Source organism: Apodemus sylvaticus, chromosome 2 (genome assembly GCF_947179515.1).
Source record: "Apodemus sylvaticus chromosome 2, mApoSyl1.1, whole genome shotgun sequence".
NCBI classification, from domain to species: Eukaryota; Metazoa; Chordata; class Mammalia; order Rodentia; family Muridae; genus Apodemus; species Apodemus sylvaticus.
The window spans coordinates 67303772-67329459 of NC_067473.1; the positions used below are offsets into that span (position 1 = coordinate 67303772).

General features: G+C 43.3%; 2 protein-coding genes across 3 annotated transcripts in view; both read right to left on the reverse strand.

Moving 5' to 3' along the window:
• The window catches only part of LOC127678556 (TRPM8 channel-associated factor 3), a 70287-nt gene extending 47424 nt beyond the window's left edge, over window positions 1–22863 (reverse strand). Inside the window, exon 1 of the mRNA XM_052173576.1 lies at window positions 22788–22863. The gene's annotated coding sequence lies outside the window, so the exon portion shown is untranslated. The remainder of the gene's footprint in view (window positions 1–22787) is intronic.
• Window positions 795–22864, reverse strand: LOC127678554 (TRPM8 channel-associated factor 2). 2 transcript variants are annotated; one of them, XM_052173574.1, is made up of 8 exons: window positions 22774–22864; window positions 20345–20971; window positions 7688–8679; window positions 7299–7396; window positions 6077–6290; window positions 5483–5722; window positions 4315–4652; window positions 795–3061 (listed from the first exon to the last, which is right to left on the reverse strand). In XM_052173574.1, exons 2-8 carry the CDS (start codon window positions 20965–20967, stop codon window positions 2816–2818), a joined length of 2751 nt encoding a protein of 916 aa, XP_052029534.1. In that variant the 5' UTR covers window positions 20968–20971; window positions 22774–22864; the 3' UTR covers window positions 795–2815. The 2 variants fall into 2 exon arrangements, with proteins under 2 accessions (XP_052029534.1, XP_052029535.1); XM_052173575.1 differs by having other exon boundaries at window positions 22788–22863.
• Window positions 22865–25688: the final 2824 nt, after the last annotated feature.

Below are 25688 nucleotides of genomic sequence, written 5' to 3' on the forward strand. Positions count from 1 at the left end.
TGGAGATCTTGAAGCATAGTGGCTATGAATTCCAGAAGATTAAGACAAGAAGATCTCCAAGTTCAAGATCATCTGGGATTAAAGGCATGGAGGTACATGCCTTTGGGCCACACCCTCTTCTGGAGAACTACAGCCTTTAATCTGGGCCACACTCTCTGCTGGATATATATAAGGACATTGGAAGAAGGAAGATTTACTCACTCTTCCTTGCCTGCTTGCCTCATGGGACTGAGCAACTGCTAGATCCTTGGACTTCCATCCACAGCTGCTGCTGACCATTGTTGGAGAGTTGGACTATAGAATGTAAGTCATCGACAAATTCCCTAACTATATAGAGACTGCCCATATGTTCTGTGACTCTAGAGAACCCAATACACCATCTCTCAACTGTGTCCTGGTCTAATTATAATGATTAAGGTTTTGGGCAATATGATCAAGCTTTTCTCCCTAATACCAACGGTAATGACTGCTTCCAGTCTATCCACAACTTACACTTAAACATGTTGACCTAAATCACCTTCCATTACAAGTAGTAGTCCAGGTTAGAAAGTGTGGATAAGATGTGCCAAGCTGGGATCCTGTGCTCTTTTCTGCTACGAGTGAGTGAATCAAAACCGTCCAAACCAACTTGACTCTATATTGACAACAAAGGAGGACTGATGAGGCTTTGACCTAAAATAAGGGAGCTCATGAAAGACCTAACCCAAGCAAACCAGTGTCCTGTTCAGGGAGCAACCAAGCCAAAGTTTTTAGTTTAAGAGAAATCACAAGAAAAGCAGGATTTATATCTAGGATTTTCTTCATTTTTATTAGTTGAGAATTCCATACATGTATATAAGGTGCTTTGATCAAAACATTTCCCATGTCCTTCTCCTTCATCACCTATCCCCACATGTCTATTCCCTCCTAAATTCATGTGCTCATTTTAAAGGTCATAGTGCTACCTATATGTGTGCAGGTGTATGGAATAGGTAACCCCTCAGGGACCACATAGCTGAAGAAAGCTGGCTCTCCTCCCAGCAGCCAACAGATCTCTAACTGGGGATGGAACTTTGTGACTCATTGTGCTGGGACTTTTTCTGAGCTTACTATTCTTCAATACTTTCTCCTAAATAGGATTTCTAAACATAGAACTATAAAATTGTGAGCAAAAAATATTCTTGTTTTATGTTTGCAAGCATTATCTATGGGTATTTCAGTCATAGATAATTAACCAAGAGCATAAAGACAAGAGGCAGAGCCAGAGTCTCTGCAGGAACAAGAAGAAACCATCACAGGGCTCCAGGTCCTACAGAGGTGGTGTGCACATGGTTAGGATTTGGTTTGGTCTCTTAGATAACCCATTCATTCCAGCATTAATTACTCCCTACTCACCTCTCCCTCCCAGTATGATTAAGAATACCACCAGTGTGGGAAATGAAATTCCTTGTTTTAAGTATTTTCCCAAGTCTGGTTTCCTCTCAAGACAGATGAATCTTGAGGTAAAGGGAAGATTAGTTGCCAAAAATACTTAGAGATTCAATTTGGTATTTAGTCAAAATTCAATAATGAACATAGGGAAGCAAGTAGATGTCATTAAACTTTCATCTATCTCTTGGGCAAATTTTTGTTAACATTATCAATCTGTTGAAGATAAGATCCACAGTCTATCACTGTTATGAACATCTGTGAAGTCTGACATGGTCCTTCTTAGAAGGAGGAACAAAATAACCACAGAAGCAGATACAGTGACAACGTGTAGAGGAGAGACTTAGGGAAAGACCATCCAGAGACTACCCCACCTAGTGCTCCATCCCATATACAATTACAAATCCCAGACACTATTATCAATGCCCACAAGTACTTGCTGACTGGAGTTGGATATAGCTGTCATCTGGGAGGCTCTGCTAGTGCATGACAAATACAGAGGGGGACAATCTCAGACAGTCATTGAACTGAGCACAGGGTCCCCAATGGGGGAGCTAGAGAAAGGACCCAAGGAGCTGAAGGGGTTTGTAGCGCCATAGGAAGAACAATGATACGAGCCACCCAGTACTCCAGGGACAAAAACATCTACCAGATAGTACACATGGTGTTACCCATGGCTCCAGACACATAGGCAGCAGAGGATGGCCTTATTGGACCTCAAAGGGAGAAGAGGCCCCTGGTCCTGGAAAGACTTGATGCAGCAGTGTTGGGGAATACCAGGACAGGGAAGCAGGAGGGGCTTGATTGGGGAACGGGGTGGAGAGGGTGAGATGGCTTTTGGGACTTTTTGGAGGGGGGGCCAGGAAAGGAGAAATCATTTGAAATATAAATAAAGAATATAACTAAAAAAAAAAAGAAGTTGTTTAATATTCATGCCAGTTTCTCTTGTATGTTAAGGAGATATTAACTGATAGAAGATTAGCCATGTAACTCAGAGAAAACATTGTACACAAGTCTTAAGACAGTGCACTGACTGTTCCTTCTGTGTCAGGAGACTTTAGTGACCTTTCATATAGCATTGTGTTTTTCATGTGCAAAGCATCTACTCGGGGATACTGGTTGTATCTTAAGAAATGGTCCCTGAGTTTGGGATGTGGAAAGGAACATTCACTAGGTTCATTATCACAAGTAACTTTCTCAAGAAAGCATGGAATGATATTTAAAACAACCCAAAATATGTTTGGAAGCCAAATAGTGGAAAAAATAGTTAAGGCAGTGAGTTTCTCAAGCCAGAACCCAGTAAAACCAGTACTGTGGTCCTGTCTTATCCCACCCATTTCACCACACCCCAATATCCTTCCCCTACTCCAGTACCCTTCCCCCACGCCAGCAGATTCCAGGGCCCCTACTACTCCATGTACATCCTTAGGGGGTGGTCATGCCAGGAAGGATAGCAGGCCAGGTCTTCAGCCACATCCTTCTGGATAGGCCAGCCCCAGGCTTCAAAGAAAGGAACCAGGTTCTTCTGCACTTTCTCAGAGAACAACTTCAGCCAGATGTTCATCTTGCACTCATTGTCTTCAGGGATGTGAAAAATGGTTTGGTATTCAGAAAAGAGGTTGATGAATGGCTCCCACCCAAAGACCTCCTGGAGCTGGAAAAAGCAAGGGAAGAATGTGGTATTGAATTTGTTAAAGTGACTGCTGCCCATGTTCGTGGTTATAGGTATATCTGACTATCAGTGCCAGCTTCCTATTATCATCTTCAAACCCATTGTTTACCTCACCCCCAGACCCAATACTATCTCACTGAATCCCAATAGCACCTGGCCATCAAACCTTATCCCTCAATATAATAAAGGTGTTCTCAGGAAATCTAATGTATAAAAAAGTCTTAATAAATTATAGTTACTATTACTAGCTTTATTTTAAAAAAATGTGTTACCCAGACCATAAGCACTTTCTCTAGCCTGACTGAGTTGAGTTACACACTGATTGAGAAAATATTCACTCTTCAAAATCAGTGAGGGGAAAATTAGAGTGCAGCAGTCTAAGAAGCCAGAGTTTGCTAGTGACTCCTGATTCTCAGGTATAGATCTATCATTTAAGAGGGTTTGCTTTTAGATGTGTGGGTTGGATTATTTATGACTTATGAGCCCCTGTGACAAGTGAGCTATGTAGGCCCTCTGCATAGGGCTTCAGTAGACAGTGTGCCAGGTCTTACATGGGCAGAAGCTTTGATGACTTAACATGTAAGTTGAAAGCACACTGTTGAGAGGGGGTAGAGGGAAATGCTTATCCACAGGAAAGGAACTTATCCTGTAACATCATTGTCTATTGGTTGGTCATTATTTAGTCAAACAGTGCATCTGCTTCTAGTGGAGTAGTCAAAGCCTAAGGCTACTATCTAAATTAGTAGACTTATTTTCTACAGTAGCTATGTGTAATGCAGTTGCCTAGTAGGTATATCCCAGTCATAAGAGGCTGTTAATAGTCATCTCATAAAGATGAGGATAGCAAAACAATGACAATTCCTGAAGTTATTGGGAGATGACAGACAAGCCAGTGAGAGCAAGACGAGTGACACTCTCAGTGATATCAATGCAGAGCCTTCCCTCTACATCAAGGTTCAGAACAGCACAGATAAACGTGCTATGTAATTTCTCAGCATACTTTCCATTTTCATGCATATTCCAAAAATCATGGGTCAGGAAGTGGGATAGGTGTCACTTTGATTATACAAGTACATAATCTAAGAAGTATCACCAGTGTTCCACACCTGGCAGTGGTGGGAGTGGTGGTCTCGGATTTTGGGGAGTCATATAGGAGTTGGAGAACTCCAGGAAGATAGGCTACTACATGACTAAGGAGTCTGTCATCACCATCTCCTTGAATTTGCGCTTGGTACCTGCAGATATGTCTCCAGTGCTGTCCAGACATTCCAGTTGTGCAGGGGTGCTCCTTTCTGAAGGTGTTCTTTAATTCTCTTCTCTCTCTTTTCAGGTTTCAGTTCCGGGTGGGCCTGAGCCCTGGGAATCCCCAGGACTGTCTCATGAACGTAGACTGACCAGAGGTTGCAGGTAGCCTCGGTGGTATGTGGGGGGAACTCCCAACCCCTGCACTGCTGATTGTGGCCCAGCTCATGGATGGGTCCCCACAGGCCCTTACATTTTATGTCTGCCAAACTGACTAGCTCCTGCACGGACTCCACGTGGCACATGATGGGGTATCCTGAATGCATCCAGCCTGGGCATGCAAAAAAAGAGATGGAACATGAGACCAGGGCCTGCTTCAACTTTCTCCTTCTATCTCTTCCACAGTTGAGCTCCTACACTGCTGGCTATATCCAGTGGTTCCAGAATACCTGAGCTGGTTGGAAAGCACATGGCTTTCCTCTAGTAATTAACTCCTTCCCAGGTTCTCCCAACTGAGCTTTGGCTTTGTCCTCACTTTGACCCTAAAGGCTGAGAAAATTCCTTACCTAACTGTCCTTCCTGAAATTTGATGCATTGTTATCTCGGCTTTCTTTGCGTGTTCAATGCCCTATGTCTGGATTAGAGAAACTAGGGTGATCTTATTTTTTTTGCTCAAATCAGCAATGCTAACCAAATTTGCATACATAAAGATAGTTTTGTAGGTAAGAATGTATCTTCCTTACATGAGAATCAAGACTCTGAATGGTTTCCCTACGTTTACGTATCTTCTTGGCAAAGGACTTGGTACCAATACCTACCACAGACATCTTTATTCACCCTACCCTTTCATTTTTTAATTCTGACTTATATCTGAAGAGAGTAGTCCATTTTGAAAATTCTTTTTGAAAAGATCTTCACAGACACTGGTCACCTCCCAGTACCAAGTTTCTGGACATGATTACTGACTTAGGTAACTGCATTTTGGAAGATATCAGTGATTTGACTTTTATTTGTAAACTTCTTTCACTTCCATGATGGTCCATGATTTCATGCTCCCTTCTTGTACATTAATAACATAATTATGATTTACAACTCTTGGAAAAGATAAAGTAATAACAAAATGAACTTTGCTCACTAGGAGCACTCCCCTGAAACACCCACCGCTTGATATCTGAACATCAGCAACAATTCTCTCAGGCCTTTTGAAAGGGAAGGGCTTGGCTGCCAGCCTGGCCACAGCCTGCATAATCTCATCCCAGAGTTTCAGCAGAGGCTCTGGATCCTCCAGAGTCTTGAGGCTTGCAGTTGGCACCGTCAGGATGATATTGTCTGTGGCCAACTCTCCCCAGGGGCCCAGGTTCTTCTGGATGCTTATCTTCCATTCCTCCAGTGATGTCTTACCTAGAAATACATAACATGGAACCTTCCACTTATTTCTGTGTCTGTGTGTGTGTGTGTGTGTGTGTGTGTGTGTGTGAGAGAGAGAGAGAGAGAGAGAGAGAGAGAGAGAGAGAGAGAGAGGAATTACAGAAGAAAGCATTGACATAACCTGAGATCATGCAGGTCCATAGGCTGCAGGTAAAAGACAAGTCATTAGACTATGTACCCAAAGTCTCACAGCGTGATCGAACTCCTGCCTGAAGACTCATGTTGACTAGTTCTGGTTTTGTTCTTTCTATTGATCCTGGTTATTAACACTCCACAGTCACTGAGACACCGACAGCTCCATCTTTTCTTAAGGCCTAGTGTACTCACCTAGTTTGAAGTATGGGGCAGGCACTGCCTTCGTGATGGTAACAGATACAGAGCCAAGTTGACAGCCTTTGGGTACAATGATGTACAGGAGACCACCCCAGAGGCAAGAGACTGACCGTTGGGTTCTGTTCATACAACACTGGTAAGTTACCACAGGGGCTCGAAACAGCTGTTTGGCCTGGCTAAGGTCATCAGTGTGACATCCAATCTGCACCTGGACAGACAATTGCATCACATGAAGGGAAGTACAGCATTCAAGAGACATGCAGGACTTTGTTAGGGGCTTGTAGAGGGTGGTGATTGTATATGAAATCCTAACTTCTCCCTTCTGTGAAGGATGCACACAATCGACAAAACTGTAGCATACAAAGTCTTCTGGACTTCGCAGTATGTTTAGCTAACTTTTTAGGGATGTAAAACAGTCCAACAATAAATTTCCATTTGATATGAGTGGGTGGACTGATCACCAGACAAAACTGATAAGGGACTCGAGAAGTCTCATTACCAGGCAGAATCCTGGGCTCTTATGAAACTTAAACACTGGGTGTCTCTGGTGTAAGTGAGGCATGGCACTCCACTCTACCCTTTGTGAACAGATACAGGTCCATCCATATGCTACAGCATCAGGCCAAGAGGCAGAGAACGTATTCTCTCCTGTCTGCCCAGCTCAACCCTACTTGCTTTTCCTAGAATCATGGGGTTGCCTTTTTGCCTTTGATTTATGTTGATAGATCAGAGAGAGCCCCTAATAAGCTGGTGATTGTTGCACATGCCTTTACTCTTAGCACTTGGGAGGCAGAGTTTGAGGTTAGCCTGATCTAGAGAACAAGCATAAGGAGAGCCAGGGTTACACAGAGAAACCCTGTTTCAAAAAAAAAAACTTAATTTTATTAGGAAATGATTTTCAGAACTGAGAAGGTGAAGAGGTAAAACTCAAGCCTCTACTACCAGGAAAACTGGAGAGTGCTGGTGTATATAAGGTCACTGCTCTTCCTTATCCATCTAAGTAGGTAAGAGTGTGTCACATGGAAATTAGGTTTAGGAATGAGCTTGAGTCACTAGTAGCTTGAACTTTCTGCTGTTCCATCTACAAGAGAGGCAGAATAACATTGCCCTGAGCTCCTGCTGGGTAAACTCAGTAGGAGAGATATGGACACCCATGTGGTGTGGAAGAGTCTTGGCTGGGCTTGGAGAGGTGCTGGTTCTGTATATGTTGCCTTACCTTCAGGCCAGCAGAGGCAGCAGGTTCAGAGAGAGAGATCTCTGTGCTTTGTCCTTCCAGGAGGTAGAGCCCAGTGCTCATCCAGACATCGCTGTCACCTGACAGGTCAGAGAGGAGGCTGAGTTTAGCTATGTGTTCTTACATAGCCTGACTCTACTTGGAGCCTTCCAAGCATTCAAGCATTCAACTTTCCTTCCAAGTCATTCGTCCACATTTCCTGGACCCACTTGTCCCTGGCTTAACTAAACACAACCCTGGCTCCCACTGTCTTGGAAAGATCTAATAAAGCATGGAGCTAGGCTTCCTGAGTATCAGAACCTAGAAGGAAGTTAGCCAAATCCACCTTCTCCCAGGCCAAGAAGTCTTGGCATTCTCTGCCCACTCCATACCTGGGTTGGTTCCATTGATCTCCACAGTAATGGGGTGTTCTGAGGAGCAGAGATTGGAGCAGGCCTGAGTGCCAAGATTCTGGGCTATCTGGGAGCAATCAGTCCCAGAATGTGCCAGCTCTGTGGCTAGATGGAGAAGTGCAGCCTCACAGGAGTGACTGGACACTGGATTATTCTTGCTCACAGCTGGGAGGCCTGCCTTTCGCACCAACTTCCTCAGGATCCGGTGCACAGATAAATAAGCAGGAATCCCCTGTGCAGGAATCTGAAGAAAGCCTGCCCCATCTACTCCCAACTTTTTCAAGTACCTCTTTTCCAAGTTCCCACTCTTGTTGTTCAACATAGCCTGGAACTCAGAAAGAGCCCTTCGAAAGTGATAGTTTCTTATATCTATAGAAAGGAGAGGGAAACAGCCTGGGCTGAGGGTCCTAGGCAAAATGCTGAGGCCAAAAGTATTGAGGATCATATTCCCAGGGAAACTACCCAATGCAGAGATGCCTGGGTTCTGGGAAGCCCACCACCAGGACTGACCACCAATGAGCAACCCTCCACCCTCCGCTACAAACTCCTGTATTTTCTTGGCGTCCTGGTCACCATAAGCTACACAGCAGTAGACACACATATCATTGGTCAAATTGGACTCCAGGCTGCATTTCAAGCCATGCTTCAACAATAGGGAATTCAGATTCTTGAGACTTTTGTTCACCCCAATGTTATCTCTCTGGTCTCTGGACAACCAACGTATAGCATTGAGCAAAAAGGGTTCCATCTTAGGAGCCCAGAGCATGGCCTCATGTGCAGCCAACACCACACGACCACGGCCATAGTGGGCAGCTGCTAGGAAGCAGCTAAGGAAGGAGTTATCGAGCCCCACAGGGAAGGCCAGGGACCCGTGCACCAGCAGCTGTGAGGGGACACCCCCAGTCCTGATGTCCAACATAGAGATCCCATCCAAAAGCTGTTCCTGGTCACGCCTGAGCTCCTCCCAACACCTGGGAAGAAGATGAGAGATTGAGAAGATGTATTCAGTTAATGAGGCCCTCATTACAGCCCACTGAGTGAAGAAAAATGACATAGTTGTATCAATCTTCTGTTTCTTACACATACTATTTTTTTGTAAGTTAATAGTGTATGTCTAATCAACCTAATGCTTTTTTACCACCTCAAAATTAATTACATATAATTGTTCATATTTGATCTTGCTTAGCTACAAACAAAACACTGGTGCTTTTTATACTTGAGGTTTTTATAGATTTGAAGAGAGGGCTAATGATTGTATTCATATACACTAAAATCCACATTCTCCAAATGAATCTTTCCAAGAATTCTTGATTAGTCAGCCAAGTAAATACTCTGTCTCAAGTTTCATGTTTTAAACATTATTAAAGCATATAAGCAAAGCTGTAAAACCCAACAATCTGATAGCGCATTCCTACAGTGCCTCTTTTGGAGTGGGTCTTCAGATTTATGAGCATGGAAATATCACACAAGGCTCCCACTGGCTTGCTCAGAAATGAACAAGTTACAAATAAAAACAAATTTTCTCCTACTTATTTATATTGCCGTATCTTTTAGAAATTTTTACCAAGGGCAGGTGAGATAGCTCAGAAGATAAATGTGCTTTTTACCAGGCCTGGTGATCTGAGTTCAATACATGGGATCCATGTAGTGGAAGGAAACAAGCAACTCCTGGAAGTACTCTGACCGTGGCATGTGTACCCGCCCACATTCACATCCACATCCACATCCACAGGCACATCCACATCCACAGCCACAGCCACATCCACATCCACATCCACAGCCACAGCCACAGCCACAGCCACAGCCACAGCCACAGCCACATCCACAGCCACATCCACATCCACAGCCACATCCACAGCCACATCCACAGCCACATCCACAGCCACATCCACATCCACAGCCACAGCCACAGCCACAGCCACATCCACATCCGCAGCCCACATCCACATCCACATCCGCAGCCCACATCCACATCCACATCCACATCCGCAGCCCACATCCACATCCACATCCACAGCCCACATCCACATCCACATCCACAGCCACAGCCACAGCCACATCCACAGCCACATCCACATCCACATCCACAGCCACATCCACAGCCACATCCACATCCACAGCCACATCCACATCCACATCCACAGCCACAGCCACATCCACATCCACAGCCACAGCCACATCCACATCCACATCCACAGCCCCAGCCACATCCACATCCACAGCCACAGCCACATCCACATCCACATCCACAGCCATAGCCACATCCACATCCACATCCACAGCCACATCCACATCCACACCCACAGCCACATCCACAGCCACAGCCACATCCACAGCCACAGCCACATCCACATCCACAGCCCCAGCCACATCCACATCCACATCCACAGCCACAGCCACATCCACAGCCACAGCCACAGCCACATCCACATCCACATCCACATCCACATCCACAGCCACAGCCACATCCACAGCCCCAGCCACATCCACATCCACATCCACAGCCACAGCCACATCCACAGCCCCAGCCACATCCACATCCACAGCCACAGCCACATCCACATCCACATCCACACCCACATCCACATCCACAGCCACATCCACAGCCACAGCCACATCCACAGCTACAGCCACATCCACAGCCACAGCCAATACACATCCACATCCACATCCACAGCCACACACATCTGGCACTCTCTCTCTCTCTCTGTCTCTCTGTCTCTGTCCCTCTGTCTCTCTCTCACACACACACACATGCATGAACATCATACAATACTCTCTAAATAAGTCTAAAAAGAAATTAAAAATCCTCGCTTAAATATGATAGGAGCATTTACTCCTCTTTTCTGAGATGTGGTCAACATAAAGATACATTTTTATAAGGTTTTGTATTTCAGGAATTAAAAAACCAATTTATATAGGAGCGGGATTAAGTGAACTGTGCTTATATAGCAAGTCAGTAATTAAATAGTATTAGAAAGACTTAATGGAATGTAGAAATTAGACCCCCCCACAAGAGACTGAGTTGATTTCTTAAAAATGCCAATATCTAGAAATCATGAAACATTGCATTTGTTTATTTTATTGTACGACTGCTTGTCTGTATGCACACCTGTGAGTCAGAAGAGGGTATCAGATCCCATTATAGATGGTTGTGAGCCACCAAGTAGTTGTTGGCACATGTGTGGTGAGTATTCTCTGAGAAGTGGATATTAATCAAAAAGTATAGAATACTCAAGATACATCCCACAGACCTTGAGAACGTAGCAAGAAGGAAAGCCCAAATGAGGATGCTTAAATCCTACTTAGAAGGGGGACCAAAATAATCATGGGAGGAGAGGGAGAGAGGGACCTGGGTGGGAGAGGGGAAGGGAAATGGGGGGCAGGATGCTGTGTATTTGGGGAGAGACCCAAGAGAGAAACCCAGAGGGCAAGGAGAATGAATGTATATATACAGCAGTGGGGGTGAGAGGGTGCAAGGTGTGTGGTGGAGGGAACCTCTAAAATGCCCTAAAGACCTGGAATGCGGGAGGCTCCCAGGACACAATGTGGATGACCTTAGCTGGAATGCCCAACACTCACATATGGAACCTGAACAGACCACATCCAGAAGTCAGACAGGACCCTTAGTGGAGGGATGGGGACCCCAGCCCACCTACAACATTTTCAACCCCAAATTGCTGCTGTCTAAAAGAAATGCAGTGAGAAAAATGGAACAGAGACTGAAGGAATAGTGGACAAGTTACAGTCCCAACTTGGGATCCATCCCATGGGCAGGCCCCAATCCCTGTCACTATTACTAATGCTATTTTGTGATTGCAGACAGAAGCCTAGCAGGGCTGTCCCCCGAGAGACTCTATCAGCAGCTGATTTACATGGATGCAGATACTTACAGACAAGCATTGGACTGAAGTTGGAGACCCCAATCTAAGAGTCAGGGGAAGGATTGAAGGAACTGAAGGGGATGGCAACCCCATAGGAAGACCAACAGTCTCAACTATCTTGGACCCCTGGGAGCTCGCTCCCAGAGATTGAGCCACCAACCAAAGAGCATACAAAGGCTGGTTAGAGGACCTTGGCAGCAGTGGGCTGCTTAGTCTGGCCTCAGTGGGAGAGGATTCACCTAATCCTGTAGAGATGCAATACCCCAGGTTGGGGACATACCTGGGGGACTGCACCCTCTCAGAGGGGAAGGGTGGGAGGAAGAACTCTGTGAGGGGGGATAGGGGAAGGGGGCAACATTTGAGATGTAAATAGATAAAATAATTAATTATTTAAAAAAAGAAAAAAAACACACACAAAACAAAACTAAAAACCTCAAAACTAAAAAGCAAAAAACAAAAAAACAAAACCCTAGACATTAAAACAGGATATACCCCATAACTGTCATAATGTCTACTGGGATTATCCTATTAGAGTTATAGCCCATTTTAATCAGTTTTATATAATTCTTTCATTTCAACTTTAAAACCAACATACTTTTAAATAAGTCAAATATTTTTAAAGGTGACATTAGTTAACTCATTTAATCAGTAAATTAGTAGTTAATTCATTCAATCAATCAGTAAACAGTTCAGAAAGGATGAGCATCACGGGTCACATTCCTCCTCAGTCCTATAGCAGCCCAGAGAAGCGCAGACTCCCTGCTGTGACTCAATTTCAGGGCATTGTTTTCAAACAAACACAGCACTTTCAGGGGGCAAGTTCAGGGGGCAGTTTTGCTTTTTCCCCCTTTAGAGGCTGAATCCTTATTTACTCTGAGTTGTCTTGACACTGAACTACAAGGACTGGTGACCTTTTTCTGTGATTGTTTTTTGCCTACATATTGCTCGTATGGCTTTCATTAATTTATATACCTTACAAATATCTGTTGACCTTGTCTTTTTCACACAGTGGGTACTTATAATCGAGAGTAGGAGTTAGTTTCCCTGGTAGGCAGACAGATCAGACAAGAGCCAGGACTAGGTGATGAAGACATTGTGGTTCCAGAATGGCTGGTTTCTTCCTCACCCTCCTAACCAGAGACAAAAGCCTGTCAGTTTAAAACAAAGGCCTTGTGGGTTTTCCTCCCACAAGTAGGGGCCCCTCTGAGGGACTTGCCCAACAAATTAAAGGTCTGATCTGGATGTGTTCCTCAAAAGCTGTGGGCTGCCTTTCTTCAAACTGCTAAGTTAGGAAAGGAAGATCCCTCAAAGACTTCAAAAAACTCCAGACATCAAGGAGAGGCCTCCCTGCTCCCCTTTGCAGGGATTTCTTTCTTTCAGTATATTTCTGTGTATGTGTGTGTGTTTTCAACCCTAAAATGTCTTCCTTTACCAGATGATGCTGTTTGAGATTTTTCCTGACGCTGTCACCCTAGGTATTCTTCATGTCTTTTCGTTTTCTGCTGACAGAATGAACAAATCAAGACTCCAAGGTGTACCCAAATGCAACAGTAAACTGGAAAGATAACATACAGACATTGTCCAAGGGATCAATCTGGCAGGCTAGAGACATTAGCTAGTGACCCGGTGACTAACTAACGTGGAGATGGTGCTAGCTGTTGTGTCCTGTCCAGGAATTGTATAAGTATGATAAAGTGAAACTCTAAGATAAATGTTTAAATGGGGCTGGGAGAGGGTTCCTGTAATTAGGGTGGTGGTGTTGACTTTGTATAAGGAGAATTTGCATCAGAAGAGATGAGAGACCTACAATAGAAAAAGCAACTTGAAAAGGCCACCCTCTGCTATATATGTAGCCAGATGGCCTTTTTAGACATCAATGAGAGGAGAGGCCATTGGTCATGTGAAGACTCGATGCCAGGTCAGCAAAGTGGGGGAGGGGTAGTAAGTTGCGGGAGAGGACATGGGATAGGTGGTATTTGTTGGAGGTGTAACAAGGAAAGGAGATAACAGTTGAAATGTAAATAAAGCAAATATCCAATAAAAGAAAAAGAAAAAGCAACTTGAAAGTCAAGCCTTTGATATTAATTGCTTAGTGGTTTTTTTTTTTTTTAAATAATCAGATTCCCAAATACCCAGATTTATTAATTTCAAGACATTTGATGCCACATGTTGTGGTATTTGCATAGCTAGAGAGTGACAAATTATTTCAAAGATATCGATTGTGCCTCGGAACAATGATTAGAGTGTCCTTTTATTCTCCCTCAAAGTACGAAACTGTAAAATCTCTCATATTCTCCAGGCGGTGGTGGCGCACGCCTGTAATCCCAGCACTTGGGAGGCAGAGGCAGGCGGATTTCTGAGTTTGAGGTCAGCCTGGTCTACAGATTGAGTTCCAGGACAGCAAGGGCTACACAGAGAAACCCTGTCTCGAAAAAACAAAAACAAACAAACAAAAAAATCCTTCATATTCAACAAAAGGAAATAATTAAGTACTTATGGAAATTTAGGGCCTTATATTGTGACTGAAATTTTTCATTAAGGAGATTCTTTCTAAACATTAAATTATTTAAAAAGAGACCGTAAATTGGATGCACAGTGGTGAAAGATGCATGTAGATAAACAAACACTTTGAGTCACATTAATAAAAGCTATGAACATCCCGGTACCTTAGTGTCACATTGCTTTTTCCTTTGTCTTTTGCAAGGAATAAAAGCTAGCAATGTGAAAAATTATTTTCACAGCAGTCATCTCTGTCAAGGTTTAAATACCATTGCCGAGAATAATGTGTAGGATTTAACAGGCATTCAACAAACTACATATGAACTAAGTAAGAGGTATTGTATCCTGGAGGAGGGGAAAACGAAACGCACTCATGTTTGGTTGTTCCAGTCGTTGCTTTGACATCAGGTGGCACAAACGATGCTTGATGAAGCCGAACGACTTGCTCATGAGCTCAGAGCAAAGGGAAACACTGGGAATCCGCTCCAAGCCTATCTGCCCAAAGCCCCACAGCTTTAGTTAAGGCTTTCTTAGCTATAGCAGAAATACTATCAACAGATAAATAGCTAGATAGTAACACATCTGCAAATGTGGCCTTCACATCACAGCATAAAAGTATGGAAGCCCAGAGTCCCAAACTAAAATTGTAGTAATATTCACTGATCATTAATTAGAAACTGACATAAACATAAAGTTTTTCTTAAGGGGAATTTATTTTTGCTTGCAGAAAATAGTTGAGTGACATCAACTAACTGCCAGTGATTACTTAAATTTATTAAAGATGTTTTTCACTTTCATCTTTTCTCTAAAATTATAAAGCAATACCTAATGTCATTTTTCTATTTCTAAAAGTATTTGTTAATATATTGAAATTAAATTAATTTAAAAATTAATGTATATTTTAATGTTTTAATTCAAATTCAAACTTTTTTTTTTTTTTTGGTTTTTTTGGATTTGGTTTTGTCGAGACAGGGTTTCTCTGTGTAGTCCTGGCTGTCCTGGAACTCACTCTGTAGACCAGGCTGGCCTTGAACTCAGAAATCTGCCTGCCTCTGCCTTGGGATTACAGGCATGCGCCACCACCTCCCGGCAAATTCAAACATTTTTATGGATATATATATATATCCATATATATATATATATAAATGAGTATATGTAAAATATACATATTTTATATTAACAGGAATTATAACTTTATTGGATTATTTGGCAACTTGCAGTTTTTGCCTATTAGTGCTTTCAAATGTTGCTTTGAACTGTCTTATAATTATTTAGTCAAATCCTCATTAGCTGAAAAGTAAAAGCTCAGGTTGGACAGGAAGAGTCATTGGTGTTAGTGGTCTATCACACGCCATGATAGGGATTATATACACTTTTGTGTACTTCAAAATTGCTAAGAGGACATTGTAATGTCTTCACTATGGGCAAGGATCAACGTGTGAAGCAAAGAATATACATACCAATGAATATGTTTACTTAAGCATGCCATTTGTATATAGTACATGTATATGCATCATGGCTTCATATTGTCCTCCATATATATGTATACAAACATATTATGATAGAACAAGTTAAAAAATAAAAATCAACATAAATTGTTTTGTCATTGTGCCAAAATGCCTGAAGAAAATAATGTAAAAGAGGAAGTTCATTTCAGCTCTTCATTTCGGCCCAGGGCAGCTGGATCCACTGTTTCGGGGTTGTGCTGAGGCAGACGTGCCAGCTGGGAGCATGCTATGAAGCAAGCCTGCTCAACTCAAGCATGCCTGGAAGCAGAAAGTACACAAAGGAAGAAAGAAAAGGGCAGGGAACAAGATACGCCCTTCTAGGGAATGTCTTGGTGTTCTAGTATTGCCACTGGCTGTGGTCCATGCCCTGGTTTCTACAGCCTCCCCAAAACGCTATCAAAATATGAATCCATCAACTGATTAGCCCCCTGGTGAGGTCAGAGCTCTCATGAGCTAAAACCCCAGAGCGTCAATGCATACACTTGTGAGGACCATTTCATACTAAAATAACAACACAACATCAGGAATAGGATGGCATCTTGCTATGATCAAGAAGCGTTTTCTTGCTGTTAAGGGCTTTAAGAAGATAAAGTTATTTAAAATGTACTGAATCATATATTCAGTGTTCTTAAAAGGAAAGCTGAATGCCCATGATTTGCTAAACAATATTAAGACACACCATTCTGTTAAAATAGAGTATCATGAAATTAGAGTAATGAAACAATGTGATAATGGGTAGTTGTTTACTGAATCATGAACATTCATTTAAGAGCACTAAACATATGATTTTTTAATGGTCACATAATTATTCACTTGATAACTGTAATATATACTATATATTTTTAAAGAGTCTTCTATTGCATACAATATGTGTCTTACTGTGCTTCATGTAATTGAGACAATATTGCTAAGAAATATGTACTAAATATTTGTCTCATAGTTTACCTTCTGTCCCTAGCCCATCTTTTTTATTTTTCTTCATTGAGAATGCCTCTTAATGAGGTTGCAGAACACAATTTCTGTCTCTGAGTCAGTTTCTTAGGAACCCAACTTGTAATGGGGTAGCATGGCAATGCTAACAAAAGTACACATTCACACCCCTGTCAAAGAGCCATCCCAATTCCACGGACACATAAAGGTTATAAAGATACTTCTCTCAGGGTATTCACTGCAGCCCAACTGTAAAAATACAAAAAAAAAAAAAACCACTAGAAATTTAAATGTCTCTCATTAAAGAACTTAAGAATAGAGTACATGAAATCCTACACGGAAGCACAAGAGATCACAGAGTGTATCTTGGTGTTCTACTCTGTAGACTTACTCAGTCTTATAATACAGAATATTATTGAGTATTAAAAGGAAGTGGAGAAAATAGAGTGTACCACTACTTTCTCGAAGAAAGAGAAGGATACTGACACATATGTATATGTCTGCTTATGTGTATAAAGAAATGATGCAGTACTAATGGATTTAAACAGGCAGGAAAGAAGGATTGCATGGGGAAGCAAACAGAATGTATTCTCTCTCTCTCTCTCTCTCTCTCTCTCTCTCTCTCTCTCTCTCTCTCTCTCTCTGCATGTATAACTATTTGACACAGTTTTAAAAAGTTAAATAGCAAAGGCAAATAAACAAGTGACCAGAAATTTCCAATTACACAGTAGTCTGAGCGCCAAAGGGGGAATCATTCTAAAGGACATAAAAAAACACTGATCTAACTTAATATATCCCTAGGAAAATATGCTATGAGGATGAGAGGCACAGGAAATAATTGTTGCCATGGTTAGTTACTGAGAAATGTTTATTGCTATTTGAGTACCTTCTCCTGCTCCATCATTCTTCTTTTCCCCACTGACAGCAGTTTTTAAAGGAATTTCTAACACCAATTCCTGTCAAACTCAGTTTCCTGAGAAACCCAACCTGAAAAGGGGAAATCTCTCCATCTCTTTTCTTAGGAAACCCAACCTACAAAGCAAACTTGGCAATGCTAACAAATACTACTTGCAATGTTCCCGTCACTCATCAATCCCACATCATTTTGCTGTCGATAGCATTGTCATTTGAATTTTGCAACTGCTGGGTGTATATTATGGTAAAGCAAGCAGTTCATTAGGATGGTGTCTTACGAAATGGGAGGGGAAAAATCAACAACTCTCAACAGGAGACTGTGGAGATTCAATAAAATCCCTGCTGTCCTGAATTCAATATGAACTCTTTGGTGTACATATTAATCCTAAGATAGGGAGATATTCCTTAGTTTTGATCACTCACTTGGAAGGTTTATAGATGCTAACCAACTTAGTACCAATAAACACGTCCCACAAAAGGAACAGAATCCTTCTAGAAATCATGGATGCCACCTATGAAACAGAAAACATACTTGAGTGGCCTGGAACCTCTCACAGCAAACCGTATGGAAGCCTGGCAGTGACTGTAGAAAGCTTTGGTGACACCCCTGTGGTTATGTTCTCAAGAGTTTGTGTCTTCAGAAATATATAGCAATGCAGATGGAATGTACTAGCACTATTATTTCAAAATAAGCAGAAGTGAGGCTGTAGATGAAAGGAAAACTACTAAATCCCCAAACCATGGCCATCAAACAGGCTGCAAGAAACCTGCCGTCCATGGAATTTGAGAGCCTGGACCTGGGAGGAGGCAAAAACAGGCAGTGACTAATCGCTTCGGAGCACATAGCTGACGGTGGGCCTGCTGCAGCTGGCCCCTCTCCCTTCCCACTCTGCAGTGTTGAAGCTGACTCTCAGACTACAGGGCAAGTTCTCCTAGGCCTTCCCAGACTGAGCCCCAGGGCATCGGAGAGTCAATCTCTCAGAGCAATAAAGTCTGCTCTCACTCTTTTGAGGTGGACCTGCATCTGTTCTTCCATTTTCTTCCACTGACTTATTTCCTTCCATAGGTGAACAAGACTGACCATGAGTTGACTGTTCTCCATGTTGGGTCACAACTGCCCAGAGAGCATTGTACTGTTCTTTCTACTTTTGTACATACTTGAAGTTCCATGGAAAATGAAACTTGACAACACAAAACCAGGAAAATTCAGATTTAGTAGCAGAGGTGAAACACATATGTGGAGAGGAAGAGAACCAGGTTTCCTTTGTTGAAGGAAGAGTTCTTTGAGGCAACTGAGACAACGATTATGCTGAGTCTCATGTCTGGAGACATTTCTTACAGGGCCGGATCAATACTTTTGGGGTTCGTGGATTCTACTGAAAAGACTGCTGAGACTTAGAAGCAGACACAAGCAATTTCACAATAAGTGGTCATGGCCGTGCTCCAGTAAAACACTACTTACAAAAGCAGGGGGCTAGCCCACAGGCCCGAGCTTGTCAGTTGGCTATAGAATTAAAGCAAACTTAGAGCAAATTAGGTTCACCTCTGTGTGCCTGGTTACCCTGTCCACAATCCTCTCTGCAAGGACAAAAAATCTCAGGCACCTTCCCTGGGGCTGAGGATTGCAGGGAACCACTAACAGCTCACTGGCTTTCCCTTTCTTCTTTGCAGCAATATTTTAATTTCTTCAGAGATGATGATCATTTATAAATACCCTCAGACACTTTGGTCTTTAAATTTTGACTGCTTGATTAAGTTTTTATCACTAAATTATCAATGGAGATCTACTTGATGATCAGGACTACAGGAAAATAGATTATTTTCCAGTTTTGTTTTTGTTTTTGTTTTGTTTTGTTTTAGGATAGACTCAGCTAGTGTGTCTGCTCCAGCAATCGTTGCCTGGGTGTAATTATAGAGCCTAGAGCAATGCTGACCATCTTGTAATAATGGGTAAAAGTAACAACCCACAGTGGAAATAGGAACATCATAGAGACACTGCTGAGATCCTGGACTGGCTACCTGGGTGTCACGTTTCCTAAGAAATAGAACGTAAGAAACTGTTAAACCACTGTGGGAAACTCTTACTTATGGAAAAAGTACAATTGGTCTTTGTGCTCACCTGTGGCAGGGCAACCTTCTCTCGCCCATCTCCAACCACTCTGGCTTCCTCCATGTTCCCACAACCTGCCAAGCTGGCTTCTGTTTAAGGATTTTGTTCTGTGTGGTTAACACAGCCCATTCCTGCACCTTTTCAAATGCTACTTTCCAAGCTGTTCATTTGCACTCATGGCCCCTGTCTATAGTCTGCTATCTTCTGGGTTGCATTTGATACAACGTAATTTCTGTGCCTTCCATGCAGGGATTATATAGCATCACTCTCCACCTCGTTCTGATACCTCATGCCGTGCTTTTCTCTTTTCTTGGGGCTCTTATCAACATCTGACAGCATTCCTATCTATTGGTTTGCTTACCAGATGATTTTTACACTGATATGTAGGCTTCATGATAGTACACGTGGTTTTCATTTCTGCCACATTCCCAGTGTCCAGTATGGGGCTGGGCCCAATTGCAGATGTTCCCATAGATACACCAGTGTTTCCTGATTTATTTAGGACACTGAGTAGCCCTCTAAGTTTCAGGCATGTGGAGACATAATGACATAGGTTGAGCTTTTCTCTTAAGTGGATGATTGTTTCTCCAAGGAAGTGACTAGGAGAACCAGCCTTTCTTGGGCCTTGATGCACATTAGTGACCATTTTAGTGACCATGTTTTTTATTTGCAGCAGTTAGAAGACAGTAAAAATAATCATTTGCATGGAAATAGATACTAAATAAAGATGGGATATCAGCGCCTTTTAAAAAGAGTTAGACTCTATCAGTGGTTGGACTGGAACACTCACCTGATATGGAGTGGGATCTTGGGTACCTTTTTAGAGACCTTGAACCGGCTTATATCCCCGTAGACATCTGTGAAGTATACTCCAGCCACACTTGTCACCTGGTTCCCAGGGAAACTGAACAGCACCTTGTCACTGCCATGTTGACTGGCCCAATTCCAGGCCTGGCCTCCAATGAGCAAGCCCCCACCAAGCTTCACAAACTGGATCAGCTTCTCAGTCAAGGTGTCATTGTAGGCATCAATGCAATAAACTCCCAGAGCCTCTCCAGGCTCAGGCTGAACCACTGCATTTATCCCAGAGTCTCCTAGGATGTTAACTAATGATGCTAAGGAAGAATGCACTGCGATGGGAGCCGCTGGGGAGGGGCAGAGCCAGCTCACCACATTGAGAAGAAAAGGAACCAAGCCAGCATGCAGCAGGTAGCCCTCATGGGACACGACCACCAGGCGGCCTTGGCCGTAGAAAGAGGCAGCAATGAGCACCTGGCCCTTGTCATTCACCATCACTGGGAAGGCAGCCTCGCCAGTAAGGAGGAGTTCACTGGGAATGGGTTCTTTAGGAAGATCCCAACTGGTCACTCCATTCATGAGGACCTCAAAAGCAGCATCAGGAGTTGTTGCCATGGTTCTGCAGAGGAAGCAGAGACTCCGGTTGGTCAAAACTGAATGCAGAAGCAGGAAGAAAGGCAATTAACACCAAAATGTTACTTATATAACACTAAATGCTTTCAGTCCAGAAAATAGATTAGTTTCTCCCTTTGAAGCTAAAGTGAAGCGCAAAACAGACAAAGATTCCACTTTTATGACTCCAGATATAAAGAGTAAAGACAATACATAAGTAGGCTTATAAAGAAATACAAATGCAACAATTTCCAGTTGTTCTCTGTTGATGAACTATGGACCAGTCAACGGGAAGAATGCTTCTTGGTAGCATGGCGGGAAAGACCGGGTAGGAATACAAATACAAAGCCGAAACTTGACATGGTGTGGGAGGAACATTTTGGTAAGAGGCACACCAGGGCAGCAGCAGAGCGAAAGACAGAGTGGAGCAAGTCCTGAGGTAGATAAAGAGGCGCAGCTTCCTGTAGGATCTGAAGAATCAAATGCAGGGATTGCTTTGGTGTTTGTTTTATTCTTGCAGACAAAAGGGTCCCATGACCTGCTACAAACTGCATTAGCTGGGGTCTCATGACCTTTCAGAAAGGGCATCAATTCTGACAGCTTTGTTTACATTGTTAGAAATGGCTTCCAAATGATCAGTTCTGCCCTCGTGGAAACCCCCCATGCCACCCCTTTTGACTGCCTGGGCAAGTTCGTTTCAAATTCTCCTGAAGATGCTGAGAGCTGGGCTTACTCCAGTACCTGCTTCAGACTTTCTCTCTTTCCAATCACACAGGGCTGAGGACCTCTGTTTTGCAGATTTGACTGTAAATAGTAGAGGCACAGTGAACAATGTGTCTCTCTTCCCTGTCTCCTTTCCTTGAGTGCCATGGAGCGTAGCTGGTGGTCCACACAACTTGGCTATGTCCACCTCTGAGTAGCTCACCATACGGGACCGCCTCCACCTCCGCTCACATGATTGGCAGGGCACCCCTCCAATGGCTGAGAGTTGACATCCTAAGTAATTTTTCAGGTACTGGAGGAAGTCATGGATCCTTGCCCAGGGCCTCTCTGGGGTGCATCGTAGAAAGGATCCTGGAAGAGTTGAGCTGTGCAGCCTTTAGATCTAGACAGCGAACACTCACTCTTGCTGGCTTCCCTCCTTCCATTTTAGTTTCTCCCCATGTTCTTCATTTGGGTTTTCAGAACTCTCTTCCCAAATAGCCTTCTGTGGAGAACCTGCACATATCAGAGCCCCGTGTTCCTCTTGTTTCCTTTGTTCATCCTGTTCGCATGACGTGTTAACAGCACATGTTGCCCGTCTCCTCTCACCTGTCCTCATAGGCCAGTCCATTTAGCTCATGGCCGGGACCAGGCTGAGCCGGCCTGGCCTGGCTCTGAGGAATGTACCCCCACCTTCCGCATCCTTGACTAAGAACTGTATAGAACCCCGGTCACTTTTCAGCCACTCCTCTGTGAGGTGAAATATTTATTGGTGTTGGCAGTCAGTATATACCTCACCACCCCGACTTCGTAGCACTGCTCTCAGGTAAGTGAGCTGTGGGAAATTCTGCTTAGGGGTGGAAAAGGCAGCAGATAGATCAGGAATCTCACGTTCAATGTCCCATTAAGTTCATTTGAGAAGAAAGTCCCCTCACTTTTCTCAGTTTGGCAGGAAGAGTAAGCAGACACAAAGAGCCCCAGCACTCTAACTAAAAGCGCTCGCACGCATTTTCAAATTCGTGACTCAAGTTCAAAGAGTGAAGATTAAGGAGTTCGGGGTTAATTAGAAAACTGTACCAGTCAAATGAAACTAAAAGAAAAACAGACCTGTGAGAACGTACACTGATTGTCGGGAATGGCGTCCAGTAGCTTTCTGGCACTTTAAGGATTTCCTCCCTGCGTCACCGCCCAAGTGCTGGGATAGCCAGCCCCACACTGGAACAAACCGGGACTGAAAACTCAACACCACTGAGGTAGCCGCCGGCAGACAGTTGCTGCAGCAGAGTGCTGCTTAGTTTGAATAAGGATCTTCTATGGGCAGGGCCTTCAGGGCCGGGACTGCGGAGGGCGGAGCTACTATGAAAGCTCGCTGTCAAAACCAGAACGGGGAAGTGGGAAGGGGTGGGTGGGAGGACAGGGGAAGAGAAGGGGGTTTGCGGGACTTTCGGGGAGTGGGGGGGGGGGGGTTAGAAAAGGGGAAATCATTTGAAATGTAAATAAATTATATCGAATAAAAAAAAAAAAAAAAAGAAAGCTCGCTGTCTACGTGAATGGCTTTCTTGAGGGCGGATTTGAGTTTCGAGGGCGGAGCTTCTCAGGGGCGTATCTTTTCTAGGGCAGGGCTATCCAGGGAACAGGGCTCGTTGTGGACGGTGCTGTCCTATTGGATGAGATACTCAGGCGACTGGTTAGTTATGGGGCTGTTCCGGCTGCGAAACCTTCTTTGAAGCTTGACTATTCCAGTATCTGGGAAGTCTGGCCTCACCCGGAGTGATCCTTGATCCACATGATGTTAGCTTCCCCTTGAGTAGGGTGGCACAGACCAGCCTGATTCTGGACCCCACTCTACCTGGAGAGGGTAATCTCTGCATAGCTATTGACCGACCAAGAGGGAAAAACCATCAAACTCCAAATCGCCAGTTAATCAGATTTAGTGTGAACATCATATAACAGTTGCACTGCCAGACCAGGATCTGACTCCGACTGGCTTGATGTCACACCAGCACCCAACTGCTCTGTTAACATCTCCAAGCTCGGGAGGCAGAGCCTGCCCTCTAGTGGTCATCACTGGCAGTACAGCTGTCGGGATCGGGGGAGAGGAAATCTGGTGCAGGGATATTTTCTCTGGGCAGAAAACATGACTATGCAAGGAGATAAGAATGGATCGATTCGCATTTTTTCTGCATGCTGACCTCTAATTGAACCAGCACCATTTGTTTAAAAGACTATCTTTTTTCCACTGGATGCTTTCAGCTCCTTTGTCGAAGATCAAGTGAAAATAGGTGTGTTGGTTCATATCTGGGTCTTCAATCCTATTCCATTGATCCGCTTGCCTGACATTGTACCAGTACCATGCAGTTTTTATCACTATTGCTCTGTAGTAAAGTTTAAGGTCTGGGATACTGAATCGCCCTGAAGTTCTTTTACTGTTAAGAATAGTTTTAGCTATCCTGGGTTTTTTGTTATTCCAGATGAATTTGAGAGTCGCTCTTTCTTGCTCTATGAAGAACTGGGTTGGGATTTTTATGGGGATAGCATTGAATCTGTAGATTGCCTTTGGCAAGATGGCCATTTTAACTATATTAATCTTGCCAATCCACGAGTATGGAAGATTTTTCCATTTTCTGAGATCTTCTTCGATTTCCTTCTTCAGAGATCTGAAGTTCTTGTCATATAGGTCTTTCACTTGTTTGGTTAGAATCACCCCAAGATACTTTATATTGTGAAGGGTGCCATTTCCCTAATTTCTTTCTCGGTCTGCTTATCCTTTGAGTATATAAAGGCTACTGATTTGCTTGCGTTGATTTTGTAGCCAGCCACTTTGCTGAAGTTGTTTGTCAGCTGTAGGACTTCTCTAGTAGAGTTTTTTTTTTTTTTTTTTTTTTTTTTTTTTTTTTTTTTTTGGTCACTTAAGTATACTATCATATCATCTGCAAATAGTGATAGTTTGACTTCTTCCTTTCCAATTTGTATCCCTTTGACCTCCTTATGTTGCCAAATGGATCAAGGACCTCCACATAAAACCTGACACACTGAAACTAATAGAAAAGAAACTGGGGAAGACCCTTGAGGACATGGGCACAGGGGAAAAGTTCCTGAATAGAACACCAATAGCTTATGCTCTAAGATCAAGAATTGACAAATGGGACCTCATAAAACTACAAAGTTTCTGTAAGGCAAAGGACACTGTCAAAAGGACAAAATGGCAACCAACAGATTGGGAAAGGATCTTCACCAACCCTAAATCCAACAGAGGGCTAATATCTAATATATACAAAGAACTCAAGAAGGTAGAACCCAGAGAACCAAATAACCCCATTAAAAAGTGGGGTATGGAGCTAAACAAAGAATTTTCACATGAAGAACTTTGGAGGGCTGAGAAACACCTTAAGAAAGGTTCAACATCATTAATCATTAGGGAAATGCAAATCAAAACAACCCCGAGATTTCACCTCACACCAGTCAGAATGGCTAAAGTAAAAAACTCAGGAGACAGCAGGTGTTGGCGAAGATGTGGAGAAAGAGGAACACTCCTCCACTGTTGGTGGGATTGCAAGATGGTACAACCACTTTGGAAATCAGTCTGGTGGTTCCTCAGAAAACTGGGCATGACACTTCCTGAGGACCCTGCTATACCACTCCTGGGCATATACCCAGAGGATTCTTCAGCATGCAATAAGGACACATGCTCCACTATGTTCATAGCAGCCCTATTTGTAGTAGCCAGAAGCTGGAAAGAACCCAGGTGTCCCTCATTGGAGAAATGGATACAAAAAAATGTGGTATATTTACACAATGGAGTACTATTCAGCCATTAGAAACAATGAATTCATGAAATTCTTAGACAAATGGATGGAGCTAGAGAACATCATACTAAATGAGGTAACACAGTCTCAAAAGATCAATCATGGTATGCACTCACTGATAAGTGGATATTAACCTAGAAACTTTGAATACCCAAGACATAATCCACATATTAAATGAGGTCCAAAAAGAATGGAGGAGTGGCCCCTGGTTCTGGA

Coding starts and splice junctions, on each gene's coding strand:
- LOC127678554 (XM_052173574.1), bottom strand. CDS start 20,967: ATGGCAACAACTCCTGATGCTGCTTTTGAGGTCCTCATGAATGGAGTG. Junction 7,397..7,687: donor GATCAATGGAACCAACCCAG/GTATGGAGTGGG, acceptor CTGACCTGTCAG/GTGACAGCGATGTCTGGATG. Junction 3,062..4,314: donor CACTGGAGACATATCTGCAG/GTACCAAGCGCA, acceptor TGCTTTTTCCAG/CTCCAGGAGGTCTTTGGGTG.